Source organism: Labrus mixtus, chromosome 5, assembly GCF_963584025.1.
Source record: "Labrus mixtus chromosome 5, fLabMix1.1, whole genome shotgun sequence".
Lineage (NCBI taxonomy): Eukaryota > Metazoa > Chordata > Actinopteri > Labriformes > Labridae > Labrus > Labrus mixtus.
In genome coordinates this window covers 14,720,462-14,738,147 of record NC_083616.1, presented here as the reverse complement: position 1 = coordinate 14,738,147, position 17,686 = coordinate 14,720,462, and the positions used below count along the sequence as shown (strand labels likewise).

Sequence of the window (17,686 nt, the reverse complement as noted above, 5' to 3'; positions counted from 1 at the left end):
CATAATGCAGTCCCTTTAATAATAATGAAGAATATACAGACCCGTCTTCATACTTCACTGGATTTAGTTTTACAGATGGTTTATAATCTTGTTCTCTCTTTTTCTCATAACAGATAGTAGGAAACCTGCTCTACTACCGCTACATGAACCCAGCCATTGTGGCTCCTGACGGCTTCGACATTATCGACATGTCAGCTGGAGGGCAGCTTCACTCAGACCAGCGCCGTAACCTCGGATCCGTGGCAAAGATGCTGCAGCATGCTGCCGCTAATAAGCTGTTTGAGGGCGAGAATGCACATATGACACCGTTGAACAACTATATTTCTCAGACGTATGAGAAGTTCAAGTAAGGAAGGAAAAAACAAATATTGACAAACAAAAAATGCTCTGTAGCTGATACAAATGATCATGAGAACTTGTGTGTGAACATGTTTTAGTCTCAGGTCAGTCTTAATGGTAAAAGTATTATACAAGTGTTTCATAGTGTCATAATAACACAGTAGGCTAAAGTTCAAAACACAACAATAAAAAAACCCATGAGGTAAGTAGTTCTTGTGTTTGGCTGTTAAAAAAGTAAACGCTGTTGCAACACACATTTCACTCGAAGGTCAGGAACAGGGGAAGCTGACATGGTGGAATCGGAGGTGATGGAGGCAAAGAATAAAGTTTTTATGTGCTGTTTCAGCTGTTATTAGACATGCCCCTACAAACTGAAGTCCAGAAGCACCATTGAATACTAACCAATCATGAGGGCTAGTTACAGTGTGTCCAGGAGTCAGTCCCAGTTTGTCCAAGTGTGTGATTACTTTTCTTGAAACTGCTCTGTCTGAGGCACATACCTTGATTGAAAAAGGCACAACAATATTAGAGACAATTCAGCATTTTAGCTGCTTGTGATTTCCCTTATTCCAAGCGTTATCTCAGACAGCAGTGGGTCTAAAAGACCACCAACCACTTACCTCTGATTTTTGTCCTCTTCTAGGGTATTTTTCCAGGCAGCATGTGATGTCCCTGAACCTGAGGAGAAGTTTAATATCGACGAATACTCAGACATGGTGACTCTAAGCAAGCCTATCATCTACATCTCAATAGAGGAGATCATCAATACACACTCGGTAAGAAACACGACTCATACCTTCTCCAGATTAAAACTTAGCTGTGGAAGTGTAAGGATGATCATCATCATTATCAAACATCGAGTCTTCACTCTGTCCGTCAGTTTTGTCTTAACAGTTACTTTGTTTCACTCTGTTTTTCTCTACAACTGTTTTCAATGTGTACTTTGTGTTTGTGTATTTTGACATGTCTATATCATGTCTATTATTGTTCTTTATATTGTCACACCACTTCCTTTGAAGCAGGGTCAAGTTGAGGACATCAATGGGTTAAACTCAAGTGTTTTGTTTTTTTGTAAAGCCTTACAGTATTTCACAAATTTCCCTCAGAGGGCTTTACAATATTAGCGATACGTGACATCGTCTGTCATCACACCGTCCGTTTGGAGGAAAACTTCCCCCCACGAAACACTTCAAACTGTAAAACTGGAATAAACTCAGGAAGCATCAGTGGAGGGGTTCCTCTCCCAGAACAGAAAGATGTACAAAAAGCCACCTGTGCCCTTTAGTCATCAGAGTTACTCTGCACTTATTCACACAGAGATTTCGAAGACGTGGACCTTCGTTATAGCACATGTTCCCTCAGCCTTCATTTTGCACACTTAGATGATTTTGTCATTTCATGTCTATTAGCTTGATATGATGAGAAAACACCAACATGGTTCATATCGGAGTCAAGAATAAACGTTATATTTCTTGATTGTATTATCTGCAGTGCCATAACATTAGCATCTGTGTTCCTTACATGTCTTCCGTTGTTTATCTAGTTAAGAATCATGAACTTGCTTGTCTATGTATTTTCTCATCGTCTAGTTTCACAGTAAATATTTCAGCTTTTTTCATTCTAATAGTTACATCTGTGTTTGTTCAGCTGCTTTTGGAACATCTGGAGGCCATCTCTCCCGACCACAATGAATTACTACATGAGCTGCTGCAGGACCTGGGAGACGTCCCTGATGTAGAGGCATTGCTCGGTATCGTCAAATAAACTTATATCAACAACGAGTTAATCACATCTCGTCTTATAGTATGTTGTTTATCATTTTACAAGCTGTGCTTTTATATTTCAGGTGAGGGAGCAGCAGACCTGAATGAACAAAACAGAGAGAGTGCTCTGAGTCAGCTGGCCAAGACGGAGATCTCCCTCACCCTCACCAGCAAGTTTGAGCTGCTGGAAGGAGACGACAAAGACTTGAAGACTCTAATGACAAAGTAAGTTTAGTGTTGGAGGATGTGGACAAAGATAGTTTTACACATTAACTGAACTGCATGTTGATGTTTCCAATCAAGTGAATTCTTACAATATGACAAAATACTTTTCAACACTTACTACGTACTTTATTTAATTTTTTGCCATGAAAACCTTCTGATGTACTCTACTTCAACCTCTGATGACACTGTGTGTGTTTCCTTGTGGCTATCACTCAGTAATGTGTCTTTGTTGCCTTTCCTGCTCTTCTATCGTTTCCTGTCCAAAGGGGAAGAGGTTGTTGTTCAGGGCTATCTTGCAGAAAACACGCATCCGTCTGTACAATAGTTTCTCTTTCAGGAGACTAGTGGGGATTTTGTCCTTATTTTTTGGCATTCCAATATGCATGTATGTTCATTATTGACCATGCCCAGCATTTGGTGGCATACTGAATGAATTCCTACATCAAAATCAATCTGATATTTTGCTCATGGTGTAACTTTCTTTTAACTAAATGTCATTACAAAATATTCAATAGCTTGATTAGAAACTGGAGAAACAAACAATGTTCCTTGTGAAGTTGAAGCAGTTCTATAGATGAGAGGGAGATGATTAGGCTTTGGTGTTTAATTCGTCCCTTATTGTTTTTAAATCTGGGTAACTGCAGTGACAGAGTGGTAACAGACAAGTTATATGTCTGGAATATGATGAGTTTTTATCAACACTTTGTCCGAAATCCAATCAAGGAGACTAAGACCGAGTGTTTCCTCCATATGACAACAGCTCCTTTTTCTGTTTGTTAAAGTGACATTACATCTGACACAAAATGAAAAAGCGAGGTCTGTCTCTCAAAGATGATCTTCGTCACTGTGTTTGTTCTCAGGACAAAAAAGCTCATTGTGGATGTGGTTCGAATCCAGTCTGGAGAGTCCTTACCTGATATTCTTGACACCCCAAGTACTGCCCCACAGGTAATAAAATCTGCTATCTTCTATTCTCTCACCTTGGTCTACAAAAGCCCTTCTTATTTGTCAATCATTTTGAACACCGTCTTGATCGTTTCACTTCAGAGTTCTGTCAGGGTTTTTTTCAGCTTTTTATAACTCTGCCCCTAAAGGAGTCCGAACATATGAAAATTGTAGAGCGCCGGGCAGTCCAGGATGCTCAAACACCGGAGGGTCTGAAGAGCAGCCCAGCAGTGCTGGAGGACAGCCAGCTGCCTCTGGAGCAGAAGAAGAGGAAGATCCAAAGGAACCTCCGTAACCTGGAGCAGGGCGGCCTTGTCACTGCAAGTAACAAATACCAGGACCTCATCAATGACATATCAAAGGTACAGTACATAAGAAGCTCTGCGATGCAACCTAATATGTGTTGTTAGACTTGTTCAGCCTGTGAATTTATGAAGTCAACCTTTAACTCACAGGACATTCGCTACCAAAGACGCTACAGGCAGAGAAGGAAGGCAGAGCTTGTGAAGCTGCAGCAGACACTGACAGCCCTGAACTCCAAAACCGCCTTCTACCAGGACCAGATGAACTATTATGACACCTACATTAAAACCTGCCTGGATAACCTCAACAGGAAGTGAGTTGTACTTTACCTTTTTAACCAACCATCAATGAAGAGTTTTTTTGTTTTAAACATCCTCATCTCACTGTGTGATATCTTTTTGTTGTGTAGATGTTTTTTTGGTTCACGGTGATAAAAAAGCCTTTCTGTTTTTGTGTGTCCAGGAATTCCCGTAGATCTATAAAACTGGACAGCAAAGGAGAAAGTAAGGGAAGTAAGAAGACAAAGTTGCAATCTCTGAAGTACACAGCAGCGAGGCTGCATGAGAAGGGGGTCATCCTGGAGATAGAAGGACTTCAGACAAACCAGTGAGTTGAGCTGTTCACAACAGACAGTTATCAAAAATGATCCTGAAGGTCTGGTCACTGAATATCAGTGCAATTACACATTTATTTTATTATTTGCTTACATTTCATTGGTTTATTTTAGCTAGAATTATTAGTTTCCATTAGTTTATACACGTTTATTTTCCAGGAACAATATATTTTAAATAGAATGAGACTTGACTATCAGACAGCTTTGTGTGTAATAAAAAAAAAGATATTGCCCTGTCAGTCCTCTTGTGGAAAGAAAAATGTGATCATGGGTTATTGTTCAGTTAGATGACGTTTGTCGTCATCCCCCTGCGTGAATTCCTTAAATCCATTATCATTTGCTTCCCTGTATTTCTGAATTAAAATGTTAAACTAAGCATTAAAACAGTTTGAGTGTCTCTTGGAAATGCTGACATTTAGTTTCTGTATTCCTTCAACAATCAGAAAAAATACACTGAAATGATTGATTTGTAGCTTTCCAGTTGCTGAATAGTAACTTTCTTCCCGTCATTATTTTCATGCTATTGTCTCTTTTCCTTTTCAGGTTCAAAAATATCATGTTTGACATTTCACCTGCTGAGGAAGTTGGGGATTTTGAAGTGAAAGCCAAGTTTATGGGAGTTGAGATGGAAAAGGTCCAGCTTCATTTCCAGGTAAACTTTTGCCATTTGTGTCAGGATTTTACCAAATCAAGCGTCTTTCTTGTCAACATTAAATATTGATGGCACACATAGCATATAAGGTGTTATGTCATGTCAGAGTCACGTATTTTTTGTGATACTTTTACATAAGAACTAAATGATTAGCTCATTGCTAACACAGCTGTCTTTCTGCTGTTTGCAAAGCTTCAGAGTAAGCCTCTTATTTCTCTGAATAAAGGCGTTAACAAGCTTTTAAAATGTGTTTTCTCATTTACTGTTATTTCTATTCTGTACCCAGGACCTCCTACAGCTGCAGTACGAAGGCGTTGCTGTCATGAAGATGTTTGATAAAGCCAAAGTCAATGTCAATTTGCTCATCTTCCTCCTAAACAAGAAATTCTACGGGAAATGAGAGAGTAAAGCTGAAGAAGGGAGGAATCATCAGGAGAGGGGAGACAGACTGTGCCTTCTGACAGAACAGAGTTGCTGGACGGTGCAGGACAGTGTCGTGTTTCTTCTGATTATAATTTGATGGATCACACCAAAATGCATTCTGTTATTGTCCAACGTAATGTGTCTGTTCTGTGTTTTTTCGCCGTGGAGATTGTAAATGTAATGTATTTTATGAATTAAATCTTATTGTTTTCATGTTACTATGCAAAAGATACTTAGTTGTAAGTTTAAGCTACTTTAAAAGTTTTGATGGAAATTTCAGAAGAAGCCGTACTGTCTTAGAGTTCAGACTACATACCCACTCACCTGCATGACCAGTGCCTTTTTATCCAGATGTTTAAAGAAATGTTTTAAATAATAAATCATAAAAAAATAAAATAAAAGCTACAACTGATGTTTTTAATATGTATAATTAGCATGCAAGTGATTTTTAACATTTGAACAATGTTCATAATAAACTATGTCTAAAAGTAGAGTATGTATCTGTTGTTGCAGATATGTAACATCTGCCAGTATTAAAGCTTTCAAAGGGAATATATTTAGGTCTGAAGAAGGTCAGTTTTTTTTTACTGTAACAGGGAGGAGTTAATGCACCAAATAGGAGGTGGAGTATCCACACTGGGATGTAATAACATGTTTGATACCAGCAGAAAAACACTTGAGTTACTCCTCTAGCAAACAGATCATTTCTGCTCACTTGAATGTGTAAAAATATTGAGAGGACTAACAGCAAAGCCATGGTTCACCTGTTTGTTGGGTTGGTGGTCCTGTTGTCTCTCCACAGCTCAGCTCTAACTTCTCTAAATGGTAAGCCCCTTTAAAATAGCTGTAATAGTTCAATATAGATCATTGTGTTGTTTTATTATTAGACTTTACTCTAATGGGTTTTACAAATGCATGATTGGATAATGGTTTTTGCATCTCATCTGTTTTATTTATTAATTTAATTGAACCGCTCCATGGTCCAATGTATTCATATATCAAGCTTTTACCATATATGGTGGTGTGGATTTGTTGATTCTGCATTCATCTCCCGACATGCTTACACAAATTTGTGACTGAAAATGCAATTTTGTTTTCTAGTAATGGGAATTGGATCATGATTTGTTTTAAGAACGATGGGCTTATAGGAACTGCTACAAAGTTCAGTGTTCATTTTATTCACTTGGGTTGGCAGTAGCTCAGTCTGTAGAGACTTAGGGTTGGGAGCCAGAGGGGTCACTGGTTCAAGTCCAAGTTCAGAAATGGTCCTGGTAGTTGGAGTGGTGCCAGTTCTTTTTCTGAGCACTGCCGAGGTGCCCTTGAGCAAAGCACCAAACCCCCAACTGCTTGGGCGCTCTTTCATATGCAGCATGTCTGAACAACAGAGTGTCATTGAATTCCTCCTCGAGGGATTAAGAAAGGATATCATCTTGTACTCTACACTAACATGCTTTATATCTGTCCACTTTGATGTCTTACTTTTGTTAACAAATGACTGAAGTTAAAGATTTAAAAAATAGCCTTACAGGCTATATATAGGCTTTTTAATTGGACATCAAAGTCAAATGTTACATTATTGATATCGCACAAGTAATAGTACAATCATTAAATAAAACTTTGTGATTTGCCTTTTCATGTGAAAGCAACTTTGAAATACTTTACGCAACTTTAAAAAGTAAAATTAGCTAAACTTCTAAGCAGGTAACAACAGCACAGAAAAACAATCTTCACAATGCATCTCCACTTTTCCCTTTGCTACAGATGGAGGAAAAAAAACCTTCCAAATCTAATAAACCCATTTTGAATATCTTTGCTGCCAAGAACCGAAGTGTTCATATAGATGTTTAGTTCTTAGAAACATCTAGACCAGTTTTTAAGTTATGATTCAGGATAAGGTTGGCAAAGAAGAAAAAGTTTGAAAACCTCTTCTGTATTCTGCTCTGTTTACCTTTATCTCTTCGTAGGCTCAGGACTCATCCCACGGACTTTCGCTGGTCACTTTGTCATGTCCACTGACGATCCTGTTGACTACGTTGACCTGTCTGTGGATACTGGCTCAGGGATGGAGCAGGTACCGGTCAAAAAACACACACACCAGGGTTCACACCCCCACCACCAGAAGAACTTCCACGTCTCAAAGGAAGCTAAACACTTTCTGAAGGGTCACCTCGCGACAAAGTTTGTCCCCACTGTTTACACTCTCGTCTTCATCATCAGCGTGCCCCTCAACCTGGTTGCCATGGTGATGTTTCTGCGTCACATCCGTCCAAGAAAACCAGCAGCAATCTACATGCTGAACCTGGCCTGTGCTGACCTGCTGTTCGGCCTTCTCCTTCCCTTCAAGATCGCCTACCATTACAACGGCAACAACTGGATCTATGGCTCCTTCATGTGCAGGGTCGTCACAGCAGCTTTCTACTGCAACATGTACTGCTCAGTCCTACTCATGACGTGTATCAGCATGGACCGTTTCCTGGCAGTGGTTTACCCCATGAACTCCCTGACATGGCGCAGCCCTCAGACTGCCTCAGTTGTGTGTGCCGCCATGTGGCTCTTAGCCCTCGGAGGAGTTTCACCCCTCCTCATCTCTGGCCAAACCATGTTTCTGTCAGACTTGGGCATCACCACCTGCCATGATGTGCAGGATGTGGAAATACTGCAATCTTACTATCTCTACTTCTTCCCCATCTACTCCTCCATCTTCTTCTTCGTCCCTCTTGTCTTCACGGTCGTCTGTTACGTACGTATCATTCAGGTTCTGCTTGCAGCCAGCTTGGAGAACCGCTCCAAGAAGACTCGAGCCGTGGTGATGGCTGTGGTTGTGCTGGTGGTGTTCGTGATCTGCTTCACCCCCACCAACATCATTCTCATGGTTCACTACGTCCAGTTGTCTCACAAGTCCAGTGATAGTTCCTATCAGGCATACCTGATCTCCATGTGCCTGGGCAGTCTAAGCTGCTGCCTGGATCCTGTCCTCTATTACTTCGGCTCATCTCAGTGCCAGAAGCAGGTGTTAGCGCTTCTCAGGTGTCGGAGACCAGCAGGAGCAAAGAGCAGCTCAGAGACGCAGAGTATGAGAAGCAGCAGGCGGACAGAGAGCACCAGGTCATGCAAGATGGAGAGCCTTCAAACAGGCCTGGCGAGCCAGTACAGCAGACTGGTGGCATGAAGGACCGATTTTGTGTGCGAGACTGAAAAGACCCACATGCAAGCCCAACTGTGTGGAACCACATATTCAAAATATATTTTAATCTCTTCTTAAGAAATGCTTTGGCTGGATCAGAAGTGCGTTGTGAATGTATTTGTTCTTAAATGATATTGTTGTTTGAAACATTGTTTACATTAAATTAGCTTTTTCTTGTTATTGTAAAAATGAAATATATCGAGTAGTGTGACAGTTTGTAATATGTTGAATTTATTTCAAACCCAGCGTAGCAGAACTTCCCCCCCCCCCCCATTAATTTAAAGCTCCTGTGAAGAACTTTCAGGTTGTGCCGTCTTTGGCGACCCCTGTGGACAAAGCGAGAAGTTGCATCTCTTTCCTTTTCTTGTGTGAGTAATGTTTTCTGTCCAAAAAAAAACCCATATCCTGCTTGATTTAAAATGTTAACGTGAATCTCAAAATAAATCTTTAATTGCAAATTAAAAACAGGCTGCTTTGGGCAGCATGCTTTTTATGGCCTACCCTGTGGCAGAGTAACAGGCATATAAAATAACCACACAGTAATATGACATTTTCTCTCTGATGGTTTAGTTTGCTTCTGGAGGTCATTTAGATGCAGCATGAAGAATTTCAGTCTGTTCCATTATCAGCCAAAAACTCCTCACAGTAGCTTTAAGTTGCTATTAACTTTATTGCAATAATCAAGTTTTAATCTTATAAACAGTACTTATGATAAAGACACGGATTTGTTAAATGAAAAAATAACTACTATTATGTATCATTATTGCAGTAAGGTTTGAAAAGTACATTCACAACTTTATAAATCAAAAAAGATGTTCATAAAAATCTAATGTTTAGATTAATTCATTAGAATTAATTCATTCCATAAAGAACAATTCTAAAACATCGTATACATATTTATTCTTCAGGCAAATGTTGCTGTGTCTTCATCTGTTTTTAATGCTGGTCACTGTCTTTGTCATCAGGGCACAGCTCTGAAACAGAAAATGTAAACAAGAGCAAGAGAATAATAAGTAAAGTGAATGGCAAGTCTTTCCTCTGCATCACGGAAAATATTTTCTCCATATTGATCCCTGACAATTAAATGTATCAATCAATAACGTTATAAATGAATCAAGCATTAAGCCCAAGTCTATAATCATATGTAAAGGTTACTTTCTTTAAAACAATGTCTCCCCCTTGTGGCAGCTTGTATATCATAACATCCACTTAAATCCAGCTTTATATTTACAGCCTCACTCAACTGACCTGTTTTACCATCAAAGCTGTGGAAGTTCTCTGGGAAATTCAGACAACCGACTTGTTTCTTGAAGATTTCAACATCTTTGGGATCTATTTTTCCTGTCCTAGCTGAAAGGGAAGTCAGACATTTTTAAAAACTCTTTAACTGAAAAAAAAAAAAAAGAAGTGTTAAAAGCCTCGAGGACAGACAGAACTTACTGAACTGTAGGATGAATCTACCGGTGGCATCCCCGTTTCGAAAGGTATCAGTCCACAGCAGGCAGTCAGAGCAAGTCTGCAGAATATGTCCTTTATGGTCTGACAGATTCTCTTTGAATGTAGAAGGAGGGACTCTTTACTTCACAATTCTATTTACACAGAAATCTGATATGCTCTCCTCTTATTTATCCTGTTAATATCATTCCAGATATAAGCAGCTTGTCACGTTTCACTTACTTCTGAACGTGGTGGCGAGTCCTGAGACTGTTGCATTCACCTCCCCCATGAGACATCGATCACTTAGAAACAAAAAAAAAAAGCAGTGACACACTTTTGTTTTCACAAGCTTAGCATTCAACATGCTGAAATGAATTAAACCACTACACTTACAAGCAGTGGTCTCCCCAACGTAATGTCATAACTTGACTTTGAGTCGTGGGTGACAACTCTATCCAGGAGCTTTTCAGAGACTCCAGTGCTTTGTGGTACTGCTTGGGGTCACCAGCTCCCATTACATACACCCATTTACCAAAAACCTTCATATAGAAAGTCAAAATGAATGTCACTGCATGAAGAAAAATATCTGAGTTTGCCTTTAATGATGTGCTCAATGAAGCGGCAGAAAAGGATCATACGCAGAACTTACCAGTTTGGGGTCCTCTGGCAAAACAGGCTTGATCAAATCCTTACAGTCGGGTGCAGCTGCAGCACTCAGGGAAGCGAGAGCCAACACAAAAACAACAACAGATATAGCCATGTTCAGACGGAGGACGAGACAGCAACACTGCTGAGGATGTTACCGAAGCTGCAACAGGAAACATCTATCGCCTTTTCATTTTCAAAGAGTTGTGCAAGCACTGATATTGGAGAAGGAGGGGGGGGTCCTGCATGCTCAGATGCACCAGTGGAGGTTTTCAATGGCCATGCAGAGCTTCTTTTGCTCCACAATGAAAGGACAGCACAACAGCCCTCTGTTGTCAGTATACCGCTGCCCCTGAATGAACTCAGGCAAGGTGCCACGGCTCGTCTGGGCCGTGAGACATTTACAAAGGAGCTCAAGAGGCTTTTATTCAGTAGAACTAAGGTTGTATCCCATGGGCTCCCTGCTGGTGACAGTTTTAAAAGTCTGATGTCTTTTTTTTTTCTTTCTCACAAACAAAGGTGTTACTTAGCAACAGAGTTTATTAGAGTTTATGGAAACAGTGCTACAAATGAGAAGAGGTGTAATAGTTTTCGTAATCTTTATACACAGCATTGCATTGTTATTCTAAAAAATGATCAAGACATGTGGGAGCTTACAAGTTGTACACTTCTTCCGAATAAAGGTGGAAATAAATGAGTAGAAAACAGAGCACAGGGGGAATGAAGGCTGTTTATTTATCTCAGGCAGGCAGTTAAAAACACAGAACTATTTACAGATGCTGATTACACTGGATTTTTCAACCATTACATTACCAAAATATTCCAAGAAGTCTCACATGTCCTAAACTAACAACAAAAGTTCAACCACTTATGCAGGCGGAATTACACAACAATAAGACTTCTGCTCATATCTAACCACATATCTAACATGACTTAAAAACCATCAGGATATGAACTCATCATTGCTCCAACTCGCTGACGACAGATGGAAAGTTAATGCAGAGCACAATGTTAAATCAATAATTCAGATCAAAACACTATTTAGAGCTGGTCTAGCTGAACGTGTTTGGCTCTTAATGCAGCTTTAGTTTTCAGGAGGCTGGACTTCAGCTTCAGTGGTCTCTTTATCAGCAGCAGCAGCGTTCCTGTCATCTGGACACAGATCTAAAATAAAAAGCAATAATCAAATTGTAAAGACAGCAGCACAAAGTATGTACCAGGAAGAAACAGAGCCTAAAATGACAGCTGACCTGTGGTTCCAAAGAAGTACTCTGGGAGGAAGTTGAGACACTCTGCCTGCTTCTTAAAGATTTCCAGCTCAGATTGCTCCAGATTGCCAGTCTTTGCTTCAAAAGTGGAGACAGAGTGACCACCAGGAATCAAAATATCTGTTTACTATATTAAAAATCAGATTGAGCATTGAAACAACTTACTGAAAAGGAAAAGGTATCTTCCCTTTGACTTGCCGTCAGGGAGGAGGGTGGTGTCTTCAGAAAGGAGGCAGTCAGCGCAGGTCTCATAGTACTTCCCATCATGATATGACGTGTGACCGTTGATAGTAACTTTAAGATGACATTCATGAAAAGTGTTTCGTTTGCAAACACATTTGTACAATAAAATGTTACATTATTTGGCTGCAAAAATCATTATTAACAAAAGAAATACTGTGAATATTCTGTGATACATACACGTGGTGTGACTCGTCATTCCAGAGACCGAGGCATTGGCTAGACCCTGAAGGCATTTGTCTCCCCTCATATGAAGAAAAAAAAATGCAACAATCAATCTCCCACCGTACACTTTTGACTGCATACTGACAGACAACGATGATTTATTTATGAGAGACAATAGAAAGTAACTATTTAGTCATGTGGCTGTGGGTGAAGTCCTTACAGGCGGTCGGCCCAGTAGATGGTGATGAGGCTGCTGTCTGATGAAGAGGACAGTTCCACCCATGATGAGTTCACTGCCACCAGGTCATGCTTCAAACCAGGCTCATCCCATGATGCCACATGGAGCACCCACTTTCCATAAATCTGACACAAACACAGAGGCCTTTAAAATTGTTCAAACAAATGTCAGATGGATAAATAAAAACGTGTGAACCAAATCCTGATAATACTAAAATTTGAATTATCCGCTGAGGAAGTTTGTGTGCAGTATGACTGAAAGCTCCAGAACAGCTCAAGGGAGCCTTTGTGCACTTTTTTTTTTTTTTTTTTTACTGTTGCAACATTGTGGTTAATTTTTTTTTTACAAAGAAGAGAATGAATTCATATTGATTTATTTTGAATAGGTTATATAAGAAAATTAGAATCTAGAGTTCTTTTGTCTAAGTTGTTTGTGCTCAGACTGTAGCTTAATCTAAAAGATGCTTTAATGTTCATGGTAAAATAGATATGCTAGGGCTTAACTTAAACAAAATGATGAAGCAGGTTGACACACAGATAACATTGACTTCACAGATGCAACTGTTCCTTCAGATAATTTAGGGAGGATTGCTCCCCAAATTCTCCTGACCTGGCTGTTCACATACACACCCCACAGCGGGAGACTATCAGGAGAAACTCCGGATAAAGTCCGAGAGAAAAATTGGGCTGTTAGCGTTCACATACTCATACACTCCTCCTGAAAATATCACAAGTGTGAAAGCCCTATTATACTGCATTTATAATTAGGCCTAAACTGAGCCATATTTTGAATTATTAAAAATGAACACCAAAACAAATTCAGCTTTTCAACATGCAGCACACATGAGATTGTCCTCACACCTACAACCAGCTGAGAACGAATGATGTCTGATACTCACAGGGCTGTGGTTGTCCAGTACCAGAGGCTTCACCAGCTCTTTACAGTCCAGGTGAGGCGCAGCAGCGCACAGGGAGGTGAGAGCCAGGAGAGCGACAACCAGCTGTGCAGCCATGACTCCAGAAAGCATGCAGTCACAGAGCAGCACTAGAGTCAGTATCCTGCCAGCTAGAAACCCCTCAGAGGAACCTTGGGAAGTGTTGTGTAAGAGGGGGCCGGGCCACACACAAAAACACACACACAGAAACACTATTCTTCTCCTGGAGGGAACAGTTTTGCTTCACTTTTCACATCCCCTCGCAAGCAATCCTGTCCTATTTATCTTGTTACATAAGAGCCATCTGGCAGAGGCTGAAAACAGGGCCCCTGCATCTTTCATTATGGGAACAACCTCCTGCAAATACTCACATACTGAAAAACATCAGAAAACATCGTCTCTGCTGTCTTCATCTTTGATTTTACAAAAGAATCGGCTTTGAAACATTACAAATATTTCCATTATTTTTCAATAGTGCATACATTTAACACAATCATGAATACTGACTTTAACTGCAGGTTTCATTATTGTTTTCTTGTCTCTTTTGGGTAGCTGCTACGTTACATAACATGCCTGTCCCCCTGTGTTATTTAGGTAAGGGAAACTTTTTTAGGGGATACAATATTTTTAAGTACTGACAAAAAGGTATATTTGTTTCTAGCTGAAAATTGTGATTATAGAAATTTAGCTAACACAGAGGAGAGTGTCACTGCACAGTTCCAGATGTTAATACGGTTCATCCAGCTCTGCTCCACATTCAAAAAAAAGGTTACACACACAAAGGCCCGAAGAGGAGGACAGTCATAAATATGTGTTTAGGGTGTATGCAAAACATTTTATATCAATATTGGAAAGCAAATCACCAAATGTATTATTATGGCCCCATTTTTAGAAGGCTGGGTTTCAATTTTGTAAAGCAAAGATTTTATGATGCAGATGTCATAAATACATGTCTGCATTAAATAGATTAAGAAAGAGGAGGTGATAGATCCCAAACATTTAACATCATACATTTTGTTTTTGTTTTTCTTTGTGAATTTCACTCTTAATTGATGTGACTGAAGATTGTTTGAGGCTGTGATATGAAGCACACAGCAACTGAATTTACGAGAGAGAGAGAGAGAGACAGAGAGAGAGAGAGAGAGAGAGACTACCAGAACAAGTCCACTTGCCTTTGGATCAAGCTCCTAATTTACCATTACCTGGATGACTGAGAACCTACACAGACATTACTTAGCCATACTTATGTTTAAACCAGCACCCTTTACCACAACCTGTATCAAGCTTTACTTCCAACCTTCACCCAGAAGAGAAAAATAATATTTTTAAAAATGACAAAATACGACATGTATCTTTGCTCACCTTTATTCCCTCCTGTTTTCAGTTGTTGTAAAAGAAAAAAAAAACTGAGTGAGGGAATCAGATCGGTCCACACTTAGAAACAGTCCAGCAGAAAAGACTGCTGAGAGGCTACAGGGGACTTCACTGGGTGCTAAAGAGAGAGAGGGGCCTTACCTTTCAACGAGATTTATCAGGTTATAGCAAGAGAAACCAGAGAGCCAACACTTTGAATAAGGGGAGAGAAGCTTTATGCTAGCATATTCAAAACCCATGAAATACTTCTCTGTGTATTTACAAAAACATAATACAAGAATAAAAAAGAGAAAAGGAACACATCACAAATGGAGTCCAGTATACTGCCACAAAACAGAAAACATGATCCAATTTACAAATGTGTCTTCTTGTACTCCCACTTATGGCTTTAATCTAACACAAAAATAAAAAATACTATACCTTGGGCTCATTTCTGACAGTGAATCGTCAGTCCATCCCTCCCTTTTGCAATAATTCTCTCAGAGTTTGTCTTTAAATAATATTATTATCAAATACACATACAAGACAGAGGAGCTACATTGTGAGCTGTACACTTTGCAGTAATAGAAGGGGGAGGAGAAGGTTCACAGGAGTATCGACCTTTTGTACATGATGGTAAGATATCTCGGGCAGTGAAAAAAGTTGAAAACACTCATTTGAAAACGAGCTCATTCGAGCTTTCTGTCATGGACTTTTCCCATCCCACTGAGATCACAGTTTACCCGGATGACAATAAACAATGAGTGATTGAAGTGACTGCATCAGCTTGTGTCTGACAGTTTACCCTCTAAAACTGATATATGATTTGGTTTGAGGCTTAAAAAAAAAAACTAGATATGAGACCTTAGGAAGCAAACAAACCCATGAAACACAAAAACTTCTCCTCCTCCTAAACTTCAGCTTCCCCCCATGCTTGTGCAGCCAAGAGAATGTAAAATCCCCTTTAAAAAAAACCACTCACATTAGGAATCCTTGCAGTTGTAAGAAAGGTTTAGCGTTGAATACAGAACTGTGAAAACAGCTCACTCTGAGCCGATTTAAAGCATGACTATGTACTTTGAAAGGAGAAAACACACGCACTCTTCCTCCCATCATTTCAAAAGTTGAATTCATAAGCTCGAAACGGACCACTGTTAAATTAAGTACACTTAGGGTTTTGCTTCTACAGCTTTACCTTGTATTTTATGACCAGTATCTTTTTGCTGTCATGTTAAAAACTTGAACTAGATGTTATTCTAATGGAGTCACTTATAAAGCCAGATGACTCTTATTTGCTTTGTTGCTGTTGCAGAATAATCAAGCATTTAAAACGATCATGCAACAGTGGCTACTATACAAAAACAGATACATAGTCTTGATTTAGGCCTTAAAAAAAGCCTTCAGCCAAACACTTTGAAATGTGCTGAAGCCTTTCGAAAAGAAATTACAGAGTTGATTTTGATCTGCACTTCATTTGCCTCATTAGACCTTGAAACAAATGATAGTGGTGAGGACAATATTAATGCTAGAATGAGACGAACACAAGAGTTAAACAAGGCTTCAAATGACAAGAGTTCCCACAGACAAGCCTCAAATGAACCTTGTGGTAACCTGATTGTTACTTTGCTCTAAACCTTCCAGTAATGGACACGATTTTTGGTCAGTAAAAGAAAAGTGATGATCCACATAACAGCCAGTCACATTGCATTATTCATAGATCAAAAAGTATCAATATCTCTGTAGGTCCATTAAAATTGTAACTGTAGGATAAATAGGATACTGGCCTTTTGTTTTGGGTACGAACTCCATGATATGATGCAGAAGGCAGAGACGTCATCTGTGAGAAGAGTGTGTCCACAGTCTCTGTATGGAAATATACAAAGAGTTCTCCTCGGGGTAGTTTTAATTTGGTTCCTTTGTACAGTCTTAAAGTTGCAGAGGAAGAACTGATGAATGTATCAAAGTCATCACTTAGGAGGGGGGAGGGGGGAGGGGGGGGGAACAGGAGAAGCAAAGAGAAACAACGTATGGGTCATGGGGGGGTACAGAAGGAAGGGGCCTGGGGTAACTGTCCTGACTTGTCAGGTGGTGGAGGAGGAGTCACTGGTCTTGATGACATCATATCCAGTCCCTCTGCTTTTCACAAATCCAAAACATCCTACTGAGGGAATGACCAAACCCGCTTCAGAAGTCTTCAAACGCTCATCGTCATGTTTGGTGAGTACTGCAGGGATGAGAAGCGAAAAGCTCTGTGTATGGATTTGTGCGTATGAGAGATTATCCCCCCCGTCATCTAAAAGGATACTTAATTGATACTGCTCCCATTATGTCTAATTATTTTCATTTCAGACACACAACTAGTGTTTTATTTGTTTGAAATGTTTATTGCAGAAGTAGAACATAGTTTATGTGGCATCTAGACTCTGACCTCTTCACTCCTTGCAGATTATTTTACATACAGAAATTTGAGGAGTTTTAAGGTAAGACAATCCTTGATTGATCCCCAGTAGGGACATTCAACATGATATAATATCTTAAACCCCTAGTCAGAGCCTAAAGGTGGATGCTAGGGTGGTGGTGGGGTTGAAAGCAAGAACGCAGTACTGATTCAGGTCAGAGCTGGAAATGAAAGAGCAGAGGAAGAGTCCTTACTCCTTAGCTCAGCCTAAAAAAACATCATTAATGCGAACACTTGCTTTAACACTGCACTGTCAGAAGAAAAGATTTATACCACTTGCGTGTTTGCCTTGTAGTATTCAGCTCCAGATAGCTTAGCTTAGCTAAGCTTGACATAAACACCAGAAAATGAGAAAACACCTTGCATGGATATCAGAATTGAACAAATCAACTACCTGTATTTCTAAAGCTAGTTTATTTAATCCCAATGTCATTTCTGTAGTAGCATTTTGCTGATAAAGTCAGGTTGCCAGGCAACCAGATGAAATCACAGAAAGTCTGT

At 39.7% G+C, this 17,686-nt stretch overlaps 5 protein-coding genes across 5 annotated transcripts in view; 2 read left to right on the top strand and 3 right to left on the bottom strand.

Moving 5' to 3' along the window:
- Window positions 1–5,754, top strand: part of iqgap2 (IQ motif containing GTPase activating protein 2) — a 31,728-nt gene extending 25,974 nt beyond the window's left edge. Inside the window, exons 29-38 of the mRNA XM_061037995.1 lie at window positions 114–346; window positions 983–1,115; window positions 1,987–2,089; window positions 2,186–2,327; window positions 3,188–3,275; window positions 3,422–3,634; window positions 3,728–3,888; window positions 4,038–4,181; window positions 4,732–4,840; window positions 5,127–5,754. Coding sequence (XP_060893978.1) covers window positions 114–346; window positions 983–1,115; window positions 1,987–2,089; window positions 2,186–2,327; window positions 3,188–3,275; window positions 3,422–3,634; window positions 3,728–3,888; window positions 4,038–4,181; window positions 4,732–4,840; window positions 5,127–5,240 — 1,440 coding nt within the window. The 3' untranslated portion in view covers window positions 5,241–5,754. The remainder of the gene's footprint in view (window positions 1–113; window positions 347–982; window positions 1,116–1,986; window positions 2,090–2,185; window positions 2,328–3,187; window positions 3,276–3,421; window positions 3,635–3,727; window positions 3,889–4,037; window positions 4,182–4,731; window positions 4,841–5,126) is intronic.
- Window positions 5,755–5,957: 203 nt separating this feature from the next.
- Window positions 5,958–8,898, top strand: f2r (coagulation factor II (thrombin) receptor). The gene is made up of 2 exons (XM_061037996.1): window positions 5,958–6,088; window positions 7,228–8,898. The coding sequence occupies exons 1-2, from the start codon at window positions 5,983–5,985 to the stop codon at window positions 8,430–8,432; spliced, it is 1,311 nt and encodes a 436-aa protein (XP_060893979.1). The 5' UTR covers window positions 5,958–5,982; the 3' UTR covers window positions 8,433–8,898.
- A 199-nt stretch (window positions 8,899–9,097) lies between these two features.
- Window positions 9,098–10,665, bottom strand: LOC132974156 (saxitoxin and tetrodotoxin-binding protein 2-like). Its single transcript, XM_061038001.1, has 6 exons — window positions 10,534–10,665; window positions 10,278–10,423; window positions 10,125–10,186; window positions 9,888–9,998; window positions 9,696–9,797; window positions 9,098–9,421 (listed from the first exon to the last, which is right to left on the bottom strand). The coding sequence occupies exons 1-6, from the start codon at window positions 10,642–10,644 to the stop codon at window positions 9,384–9,386; spliced, it is 570 nt and encodes a 189-aa protein (XP_060893984.1). The 5' UTR covers window positions 10,645–10,665; the 3' UTR covers window positions 9,098–9,383.
- Window positions 10,666–11,239: 574 nt separating this feature from the next.
- On the bottom strand, window positions 11,240–13,580 carry LOC132974155 (uncharacterized). The gene is made up of 6 exons (XM_061038000.1): window positions 13,339–13,580; window positions 12,423–12,565; window positions 12,218–12,282; window positions 11,963–12,091; window positions 11,780–11,875; window positions 11,240–11,693 (listed from the first exon to the last, which is right to left on the bottom strand). The coding sequence occupies exons 1-6, from the start codon at window positions 13,465–13,467 to the stop codon at window positions 11,614–11,616; spliced, it is 642 nt and encodes a 213-aa protein (XP_060893983.1). The 5' UTR covers window positions 13,468–13,580; the 3' UTR covers window positions 11,240–11,613.
- Window positions 13,581–14,723: 1,143 nt separating this feature from the next.
- Window positions 14,724–17,686, bottom strand: part of ssbp2a (single stranded DNA binding protein 2a) — a 52,699-nt gene continuing 49,736 nt past the window's right edge. Inside the window, exon 17 of the mRNA XM_061037994.1 lies at window positions 14,724–16,951. Within this exon, the coding sequence (XP_060893977.1) occupies window positions 16,922–16,951 (30 nt within the window). The 3' untranslated portion in view covers window positions 14,724–16,921. The remainder of the gene's footprint in view (window positions 16,952–17,686) is intronic.

Bases quoted from the DNA above. Each gene is read 5' to 3' on its own strand.
- f2r (XM_061037996.1), top strand. From the start codon at position 5,983: ATGTGTAAAAATATTGAGAGGACTAACAGCAAAGCCATGGTTCACCTG. The intron at 6,089-7,227 runs GTAAGCCCCTTT...ATCTCTTCGTAG, and splicing joins AGCTCTAACTTCTCTAAATG to GCTCAGGACTCATCCCACGG.
- LOC132974155 (XM_061038000.1), bottom strand. From the start codon at position 13,467: ATGCTTTCTGGAGTCATGGCTGCACAGCTGGTTGTCGCTCTCCTGGCT. The intron at 12,566-13,338 runs GTGAGTATCAGA...TGTTTGTGTCAG, and splicing joins TACTGGACAACCACAGCCCT to ATTTATGGAAAGTGGGTGCT. The intron at 12,283-12,422 runs GTAAGGACTTCA...TCTTCATATGAG, and splicing joins ATCTACTGGGCCGACCGCCT to GGGAGACAAATGCCTTCAGG.
- LOC132974156 (XM_061038001.1), bottom strand. From the start codon at position 10,644: ATGGCTATATCTGTTGTTGTTTTTGTGTTGGCTCTCGCTTCCCTGAGT. The intron at 10,424-10,533 runs GTAAGTTCTGCG...TTCTATATGAAG, and splicing joins TGCCAGAGGACCCCAAACTG to GTTTTTGGTAAATGGGTGTA. The intron at 9,999-10,124 runs GTAAGTGAAACG...CTACATTCAAAG, and splicing joins ACTCGCCACCACGTTCAGAA to AGAATCTGTCAGACCATAAA.